The sequence below is a fragment of the Rutilus rutilus genome (assembly GCF_951802725.1).
Source record: "Rutilus rutilus genome assembly, chromosome: 21".
NCBI classification, from domain to species: Eukaryota; Metazoa; Chordata; class Actinopteri; order Cypriniformes; family Leuciscidae; genus Rutilus; species Rutilus rutilus.
The window spans coordinates 2,460,866-2,471,799 of NC_140226.1; the positions used below are offsets into that span (position 1 = coordinate 2,460,866).

The 10,934-nt window shown below is 38.5% G+C and overlaps 1 protein-coding gene across 1 annotated transcript; it reads left to right on the forward strand.

The window, feature by feature from the left end:
- Window positions 1-3,269: 3,269 nt before the first annotated feature.
- LOC311280806 (olfactomedin-4-like) lies at window positions 3,270-6,769 on the forward strand. Its single transcript, XM_084393257.1, has 5 exons — window positions 3,270-3,446; window positions 4,247-4,396; window positions 4,481-4,693; window positions 5,615-5,762; window positions 5,840-6,769. The coding sequence occupies exons 1-5, from the start codon at window positions 3,393-3,395 to the stop codon at window positions 6,667-6,669; spliced, it is 1,395 nt and encodes a 464-aa protein (XP_084249383.1). The 5' UTR covers window positions 3,270-3,392; the 3' UTR covers window positions 6,670-6,769.
- The last annotated feature ends 4,165 nt before the right edge of the window (window positions 6,770-10,934 follow it).

The window sequence follows — 10,934 nt, forward strand, 5'->3', positions numbered from 1 at the left end:
CTTTTTAATACAAGTAACTATCAGGAAAGGCAAGGGGATTTTGTCTGGCTAAAAACTCTTTCTCTACGAAGTGCTCGTCACACAATTTGCGCTGAGATGTCCACCGGATTTGGAAGAAAAGGTGAAGTCATTGTAACAGACACTGGGAATAAGTTACGTCACCTATATGTTTCTTTGCTCTCAGCTGATTGGTCAAACTTCAGTCTGAGATCTTGAATCCAGAACATAACCTGCCCCGGAGCAGGTTAGCCGTGCAGCGTAAGATACCATGGCGACGAACACCGATTAAAGCCGAGCTACTTTCATAGTACCTAAAACCCAGGGTTGGCGGAAACTAAACTGAAACATAGCTGGCTAGCCACCTAAACTGGCTTCATGGTATAGGCCCCAGGTGTCTTCAATAATCAACCAATCATCACTCAATTAATCACTTAAGTATCGAAGTAACTCTTAACACTGTGTCAATACGTTTTGTGTGTTTATTTTTAGTCCATCTCCTACCCTGAAGTCCGTTTTGCAGAGATGGACTAAAAATTAACTCCCAAAACGTATTAAAATGTATTCTGGAAGATGAATTCTTCAAACAGTGGTAGAAGAGGATGTGTTGCTGGTCCTTCAAGAGTCACTCTCAATCTGTCTGTCTATAAAGCCTATAAAAAAAACAGTCTTCATGTATTTTACTACTCTTCAGCTTGTGACTCTTATTAAGAGAGGGTCATTTTTTAGGATTCTTTGCCTAACCCAAGTCTCTGAGACCCTGACACCTTGCTCTTCTGGAGACTCCAGGTAGGTTGCAGTTCTGGAAAATGGTGGCGCTGGAGACTAAAGGGTTCCCGATGGTTTCACACTTAATTCTTCACCTTAATTCTTCATTCTTTTGCAGTTAACATGTGTTTTTTCTTCTCCACCTGTTTTTGTCTGACCCTGCTGACCCAATGAGCATTTCACTGTCCAATGGTCATGCCTTAACTGTAATCTCTAGTATTGCATTAGTATTGCATTCTTCTCATGGGGATTTAATAATTTTTTACTTTTCAGTCTTTGTTAAATCTCTTTTTTGGCTTATTTTATCTGTAAAAGAAAACTTGCCTAATAATTCTGCACACCTGAAAATAAGACATTTTTCATTTCCAGCCTTCATGAACAATTATATATCACTTATACATGATTAAATACAAAATTAATAGTAGTTATTAAGATTAATATGGTTTGGAATTGGCAAAATGTTCCTGGAAATAAAATATGATCAGAAAATCAACGTGCCTAATAATTCTGCACACACTGTAGTAATATTTCTAGCATGACATCCAACCATGTTTAAATAAGAAAATCTGTATCATAATATAAAAAAAAATACTAAAACTTTTGAACTACTGATTCACTTAGACACACTCAAACCTCAAGAATCAGCACGTGAATCTCAATAACGGTGACATGCTTCATGCCGCAATGCATTCTGGGAGCCACTGATGAGTTTTGTATGATGCACCCAGAATGCATTGCGGCATGAAGCATGTCACCATTATTGAGATTCATGCGGTGAATCTTGAGGTTTGTTTTTGTCTCATTGAAGAGGTTTAAAACTTATTGTACACAGGTTTTGTTTTTTAAATGAAATACTCCAGATTTTCTGATTACAATGCGTCAGGATCACATGGTGTAGAAATCCTACATTGTTATGATCATGTAAAATTGATACCAGACATTCAATCACTGAATAAAATCAAGCCACTACATTATGATAAGACTTCTATTATCATCAAGTAGCCAACATACTTGATTACATGTTCTCTTGCTAAAACACACACTTACAGCAGCCAGAGAAAAACTGACATCAAATAGTCAAGGGAGGCCAAAGAGCCCAACTAAAGCAAACACTGACCTCCTCAATGGTGACTTCAAATGAAACAAATATCAACGTCTAAACCTCTGTCAGTTCTCAATACGAACTTCTGTAGACATCTGACAGAAATAGCCAAAGTATCTGTATTGTATGTCTGTGATTAAGAGCAGCACAAGAGGCTCAGTGGGAATCACTGTCTGAGCCAGAAAGTCTTTCCTTCAGATCTGGTTTCTCTCACAATCCAAAGATGTGTGAATTACAGATGCTAAGTTGTCTAAAGGTGTGAGTGGTTTATTTTATTTTCATGATTTTTGGACAAACACACACTGTCTGTGAGTTGCAATTAAAGATGGAAATTACATTGAAATAAATGTGAGTTTAAATTGAATGCATCCTGAGATTGTTTATATTTGGTCCAGAAACAGTATAAATCGTCAAAATGACACCTTAAATGATGTTGAAAATATGTCCAAAATGACATTTGAACTGGTTTTTAAACTTGTACGGAGGTTCCATGAACGTCTATATCGGACGTGCAGAACTCGTCAAAAAAGACGTCATAAAAACTTTCATTCTGGCTCCTCAGTGGACGTCTCTTCAACGTATGCTTGAAAAGACGTCTTTTGAACATAATTTTGCTTAGTGGCGCCAGGACTCGAACCGGGAACCTTCTTGCTGTGCTTCCCTCAAGAAGTTCGTTCCACATCAAATGCAGTACACGCTTTGACAGTACGTGATTGTAGTGTATGTGATTCCAGGTCGATTCCCCAAATTAAGTAAATGAAAATGTATTTAAATGATTTGCAGTGCTCCAGTAAAGTTATATATAGCTTTATATAATGTAAAGTTATATACATATAGCATGGTCATGTCTTCTACCACCAATACTTCTCCCAAATACTGCTTCAGTAATTTTCTAAATGCCACTTTAACGTAGCATACAAAGCACCAGGATACACATACAATTTATTTGTCTATTCCAAATTATAGCTGAAATCAGTATAAATTGAAAAGTAATTGCCGGTTATGATTTATTGCTCATAATATTTACAGGGTTGCAGATTAAGCCCAAATTAAGTTACTCAATAGTGTCTTGCTTATTTGGGACCATAGTTAATTTTGCTTATAGATTGTTGGTAAACTTTTTTTTTTATAAATAAAGAGAGAACTTTTTTTCTAATATCCCATTTCTCAATAATAATTTGGGTGACCTGATAACATCCATATGTGTTTCTTTACATCATTCCTTCTTAAATGCTAGTTTATCTAAATTACACAACACAGCCGAGTCTTGTCCTGAACTGCTGATGACATATTTCATGTGAAAACACACGTGTTTTTTTCTCTCTCTCAGTTAAGTTTATACCCACTGCCTTAAATCCATAAAATAAAGTGCCTTAGCAGTGTTGAGTAAAAGACAAATTTGAACATCATCATTTGTCAGGTAATAATGCTATGAAAAATCCAGATGCTGTTTATGGGATGTAAGATAAGATCGTCTTTAAAAGCCAGAGAACTCTGTTCCTGCAACACAACTAACTGATGCACAATGATCGTCACACTTCTTTATTTCGTCCTCTTCAGGTCTGCTGTGGTCGAGGGGGTGAGTGCAGTTTATTTCTTGATGTTTGAAAGCAGCAAAAACTGAAAGTTCTTTACAGATAAATTAACAGTAAGCAGAGGATATATGATACTTACTGATCCCATTGTCATTGCTTTGACTCAGCAGGAAAATGAAAAAGTAGGTCTTAAGATGAGATTTGAATGGTTTATCAATATAAAATGATTACAGTTTAGTAGACACCAGAGAAACCATGCTCACTCATAGATTTTAAAGCAGCAGACCATAAAATATTAATTGGAATATCTCAGATACCTGAAAATGAATAAAAGATCAATGCAAAGGCAATGTAGTTTTGGTACTGAATCTTGTAAAGCCTTAAAGGGTTAGTTCACCCATAATTGTCATCAATTAGCCTCTTCATTCCAAACCCGTAAGATTTTCGTTCATCTTCTGAACACAAATGAAGATATTTGAAATGAAATTGAGAGATTTTTGTCCCTCCATTAACAGTCTAAGGAACTACCATTTGTTGCTTCGAAAAGTACACATGAATCAAGTAGTTTAGTCCTAATGTTCTGAAGAGACTTGATCGCTTTATATGACGAACAGATTGGGACTTAGAACTTGAATGGGTCAGAGCTGGTATTATTTTGTCATGCCTGCAGTAGAGCAAGGCACCAGCAACACCAAGGTCATGGGTTTGTTTCCCAGTGAAGGCATGAACTAATAAGATGAAATCCTTGAATGCAATATAAATCTCTTTAACAAATGTATGAAATGCAAACTGATGTAGAAGAGGAGAAAGGCTGATGGCTTTCACCTCTCTTCTTTTGGCACAGGGTCTCTGGACTGAGGGCAGTGGAGATCCCAGTGGAGAATGCATGTGTAAGGCTTTCCTGCCCAACAGCACATTTCCAACCGGAGAGCTTATCTCGCTGGAGAGCACAGCAGTTGAGATCAACCGCAAACTGGAGATAGAGATTAGCAAGGTTTGGTACAATCTCAATAACTCATGAGACTAAAATGAAGTAACATGCAGATGCTTTAATGGTTCTTTAACGGTTCTTGTACAGGTGGAGACTTACGAGGTTAAACTAAGCATCTACATGGCAAAGATAACAAACCTGACAGTGCTGATCAAGCTGATGGAGAATGACCCCGACTCCTACAGTGAGCTCCACTTGGAGGAGGTGAAAATCAAGATCAAGCAAGTGGAGGCTCTAATTGTGGAACTGCAGGCGTCTATTCAAGCCACCTCTGCCGTGCTTATAACCATACGCGAACAGGTGACACTTTCTGAACCTCTGATCAAAATAAAATAATGGTTGGGTTGACAAAGCAAACCTACAGCTTTTGTAAAAGCCTGAGTTTGATTCTTTTCAAAAATCTCTGTTCCAAGACCAAATTTTTCAACTATAACTTTTCCTGTAGATTTCAAGCTACAGCCACAAACTAATCTTCACCAGCTAACTGGTGTTACAGCATGGTAAAGCTGGTTAAACAGCTACACTAGTACAAAAAACACTAATCAGTCAAAACCAGTCTGGCATGGAGATTCATGCTGGTCTTTTCAGCAGGGAATTTAACCTTCAAACTCTTGCCAATGTCCAGGCGAGTCTTTGCTCAGCCAACAATCAAAATTGGTCTTTTTGAGTTTCTATTTCTCAAGCGGTGGCTCAGTGGGTAGCACGGCTGCGTCCAGCAAGAAAGTCCCGTTTTATTCCTGCTTGGCTCAAGAGGCCTTTCTGTATTAGGTGAACGTGATTTGACCAAATACAACGTGTTCCTGGATCAACATCTTGGTTGATCCTGGAACAACTTTCCAAAATAATTATCATATTTGAGGGACGATTTTACAGTTTAGGCTTACAAACAGGGCTAGGTGCTTCTACATCATTATTATTCACCTATCATTTCCCTCTGATTTTAGGGATAAGTTATGGTTAGGGTTAGGTTTAGGATAGGGATATGGTTAGGATACAATTTTAAGACAGGAATGTTGTTCCAGGATCAACAAAATAGGTTGAGTGTGCATGTTCTCTAAGTAAGTGTTGCTGGGTGTTCAACAAACCAAAGACTTGAGGTGAATTGGAGACTATAAAATTGCATAATTGCATGCATGTGAACTCTGTGGTGGACTATTCTGGGTGATTTCCTACATTTGGCTTGAGATTAACTTGATCAAATTTTCTTTTTGATGAAAACAGATCAGTGTCGTGGTTTCTGTGCTGACTAAATTGGAGATCACCTACGACAAGAACCTGGTTCTTGTGACACGTCGAGAATATTTAATTCTTCAGCAGAAACTAGAGGCGTGTGAGATACGCCATAATGAAATCTTTAACCCCAGCATTGGTAAGTCTTTCTGTATCAAAATACTGAATGCGTACCTGTCTTGAACAATTTATTAACTCATTTACTTGTTTTAACAGGAATCTGCAATCACAGTGGAATTAGAAGAATCAGCAAACCCATCATCAGCCAACTAAATGCAGACTTGAATGGAGGTTTCAAGTATGGAGGATGGGGTAAAGACTCCAAGCCCTTGCCTGGCTCTGAGAACATGTACTGGTACTATGGCTATATGGACACTCTGGTCACTAAAATCACACAGTACTCAGACTACTACAAGCTGATCATGAGACAGGCCTTTAAGACACATGAGCTTTATGTCAGATATCAATATGATTGGCAAGGCACTGGAAACAACTATGTTGTGCGAGAAAACACCCTGTACTATCAGTTCAGAAGCACTTTTGGTATGGCAAAGTTCAACATGACTAGTGCAACAGCTCAGTACAAAGTGATTCCCAAGGCCAGCGCCAGATTCTCATACCATTACTCAGCCAACCAGAACCTGGACTTCGCAGCCGATGAGTCCGGCCTGTGGGTAACATACGCCACAGAGGAATCGAAGGGTAAACTGGTTTTAGGGAAGATCAACGAGGAGACATTTGAGGTAGAGAAGGTTTGGCAGACCAGTGTTTTCAAACCATCTGTAGGAAACACTTTTATGGTGTGTGGGGTTATGTATGCCACACGGTCTGTAGACTCTAAAACTGAAGAGATCTTTTACACCTTTGACACTCGCACAGAAAAGGAAAGCTATGTTAGTGTCCCCTTTGAGAAGTTCCAGGACTCCTATGTTTACCTGGACTACAACCCCACCGATCAGAAACTTTACATGTACAACAATGGTTATTACGTCAGCTATCATGTTTGGTTCAACCGTGAGGGCTCAAGAGATAAACTCGAATTCTGATAAAAGAGAATTATGAATATTTTATTAAGCTGTCAAAAACAGAACAGCAATGAATGTGCTGTATTTCACTGTGTGTAATAAACTCTTATGAGCATTATGATCTAAGTGAGATTTCTTCTTATGCTAATCAATAACTGTGCTTAATTAATTTTTGTCTTTGAATTCCTTATTTCTCATCTTCTTCAAACTATGCAGTCATGATTAATCTACCGTTGTAAATATACGTTTTTGTGATCAATGCATCTTCAGGAGTGGAATTCTAAACAGAATTCTTGAATGGAAGTCTTTTGATACTCATAAATGCTCAATCATGCAATATACTGATTAACAGTTGGACCATTCCCGAATGATAACTACTAAGATATCACTACGCCACTACTAATGCAACCCTAATATATATTGAAACAAAAGATTGTATATTGTACCCTGTTTGATGCATGTTATGAGGGTAAATTTGCTTCGGCACAACAATTTTACCTGCCATGTGGTAAATGTGTAACTGTGCGGAAAGTTTGGTTTTAATGCTGATTGCTGAACGCTGGACATGGTAGTCAAAAACATATACAGATGCACATGTTCGCAAGCACACTCATTCACACCCATCTTATAAGGTTATTGTAATGTGCAGGAGCAAAGGCCAGGGTGTCCACATATCCCAAGACTTTTTATGTACAAATAAGCATTAAAATGTCTTAAATCCACATTTCAAAGGTCTTAAAATGCCGGAATAACCGGATAGATTGACATTTTACTGTCACTCGTTGTATTCTGAAATCTTACAACCGTGTCAATGCGTCTTGCCATGATTGCTTAAAGTAGCCTAACTGACGCGTTTAAGCGATAAAGAAACTTGGCTGAATGAGAAAATAAAAGGCAAAACGTGCTTGATAAGTTATTAAAATTGCCATAAACCACACAAGAGATCTGAATTCAGCACTCGCATGCTGACAGGCAGCCCTCTGTGAGCACATACTCAAGGCGTGTGCACTGAAAGCCTTCTGTCAGCGTTCAAGCACCCAATTCAGTTCTCCAGTGCTTTACCGATCAAATACACGCACTTATGTGTCAAAATGGCGACTTGACGAGCAATCACGTAAACGCAGTCGGTTATGCCAGACCCTTTGTTTCTACAGGCAGGAGCAAGAGCAAGTGTCCAGCCATGCTGTTGTCTTCACGTATGCCTTCACCACTGGCTGTGGTGGCACGTACAACGGGCATGCAGTTTTGGTTATGTGGACGTGCCCCCACCTACATTGGCACATCAACTGCCTTGAGTTGCTAGCAGTACGCCTTACGCTCAAACAGCCGCTACTAGGTGAGCTTGTACTGGTCCGCACTGTGGCCGCTGCGTACATCAATCATCAAAAAGGGTCTACACTTCCGTCACATGTCCCAACTTGCCCACCATCTCCTCCCATAGAGTCAGAAGCATCTGAGGTCGCTTCGTTCCATTCACATTTCGGGACTGCTCAGTTGTGCAGCCGACGAGCTCTCACGACAGCCTGCACTTCCTTTTTAAATATGATGGTTTCATTATAAATATGGTGATAAGGTGGTATATATATATATATATATATATATATTATATATATATATATATACACTAGGGCTGGGGGCATAGGCGTCGATTTCGGGGGGGACGGGGGGGGGGGGGCGTACCCACCAGATTTCGTCATGAGTCATTTTGTACCCACCACTTTTAACTTCCGTCCATATTAATTTGACTTTTGGTTAGATTTTTTTTTACCGTTTTCAGTGGTTTTCAGTGGTATTTTATTTTCCGTGTTCGCATTTATGAGGGAATAAACAACATGTCAGTTCTCGGTTACGGACGTGACCGCTCTGAAAGTGGCACTAAAATACTGCTTTAAAACTTTCACAGAGACCTCAAACAGAACAGCTGCCTTTCTTTAAAGTGAATTTCGTTTTGTATTAATTATATCTTAATTTTAATCAATGTTTCATGAACCAATTGCCTGGATTTAATAAATAAGAAGTAAATATAGCAGAATCACGACATGGAGGCGCCGGCGAGTGAACTGGAGTTCGTCTCATAAATGAACCGAAACTCAGCGTATAATGCACATTCACAGTGTATTTAGACGCAGTCATAATCATTACTTTTACCGGTTCTTTGTGGCAAGCTTTATGTGTGCGGTCGTGCGCTTGAGTGCGGCTATATTATGTAAGCTCATTATCCTGTAGGGCAGGCTATATAAGTAATTCAATTAATATAAAGGGTCGATTTGTCCACGAATGACTTAAATGAACAACTAGCCTACTAGTCGACTAGGAAAAAAACTTTTAGTCGGAAGCAGCCCTTATTCCACATTTTTTCGAACCAGGCAACAGGACATCTGGGTTGAGCGAACGACCCTGCGGAATGAACGAGCGGAGCGGAATATTCACTCACGAGCTCTGATCGGAACAAACCCGAACCTCACTGTCTGCTGAACTTGCGCAGAAACATCAAAATACAACCAGCTTTTTTAAATGGTTTTTAAAACTAAACACTATTTTAGCACAAATTATGATCTTATTGGCGATTTAAAAAAATTTTTTTTATTATTGACAAAATTAGAATATAGTAAAAAAAAAAATTAGATTTTTTTTTTTGGGTGGGCCTGTTTAAAAGTGGGGCCGTGCCTGAGCTACAGGACATCATCTTTCAAAACATAACCTGCGCGAAAGAGAAAAAAAAATGAATGCCTCATTGTACCCAGCACTTCTGAAAATGCACTTTCTGAATGCGTCTCTGTCTCCACAGCACATTTCAAACCAAACTGACTCCCATGGCTGGGGGAATTAATGCGTTAATCTTTGCAATTAATTTGAAATGTTTAACGCATTAAAAAAAAAAAAAAACGCAATTAGCAGCACTTTTTTTTTTTTTTTTTTGCCTTGTTTTAATGATTTCCTGTTGCGGCTGCTATAGAGAGCCTAAGTCCCTCCCCTTCCGGTCGACCACCATGGGACCTTGGTGAATAATATTGGTGGAAAAATATTGTATGGTAGTCAATGGCGAGAGACAACAAATATTTTGATCTCGTTTGAATTGTGCCCTGATTTACACATATGATGTTTGTCAATTTAAAAGATACATTTTAAAGTCAAGAAAGTCGCAGCTTGATGTAAAACTGCTGAGGTATAAGACTGTGAAAATACGTAATTACAAAGACTACAAACCCAGAAGGCGCACATGCGACGTCATACCTTTTTTCTCAATGAATGAAGCTAACTTTACTGAAGCTAACGTCTGTCATTTTTTCTATAGTCTTACATTATAATCGTAACGTTACGCCGTCATGCCTGAGTGTTTTGTACCAGACTGCACACATACGAGCAACGGATCTTGTGACATACATAGTGCGAGACGAGAGATGTAGTTCATTGAGCGATTTTCACATAAAACTAAACGTTACTCTTCTGTTTTATGACAAACTGCGACTTTCTTGACTTTCATAATTACCTTTTAAATTGACAAACATCATATGTGTAGTTCAGGGCACAGTTCAGACGGAATAAAAAGATAAGTTATCTCTCGCCATTCACTTCCATACATATTTTTTCCGAAATAAGGTCCCATGAGCCGGAAGCGGAGGGGCGGGACTTAGGCTCTCTATTGAAAAGGCCGAAAATATGCCGTCCCGCCCCTCCGTGTTCGGCGATCAGGTTTCATTCTCGCGCAGCTTTCATGAGCGGGTCTTTTCCGCTCCGTGTGTGTGTGTGTGTGTGTGTGTGTGTCGGCGCGCTGCTGCGCTCTCTACTCAATATTCCGCTCCGTGTTTACGCTGCGAGTTCTGCTCTGTTGTTAAAGGCCCAAACGCTCCAATCATGTACGATCACGCACTGGAAAAGTAAAGTCTGCTCAAATAATGTGAAATTTCTCAGTAGTAGACTTCTGTTTGCTGAGCTGGTATAGCCATGCTGGGTAACAATGGTAATATTACCTGCCCTGATCACATGCTCTGGTAATAATAGCTTTGTAGAACTATATTTTATTTTGATAATTAGTAAAAAAAAAAAAAAAAAAAAAAAAAATATATATATATATATATATATATATATAATAAAATATGATTTAATGTTACTTCTGTAAATCTATATTAAACTATGGAATTTCATTCAATGCTTTCACAATCTTTACTTTTTAAAATAATTGTATGTATTTAAAAAATATATTTTTATATGAACATTTTAAGTAGCCTATATTTAGTGAACAAAATGAAATCTTTTATTTATCAAAATAAACAGAAAATACTTTG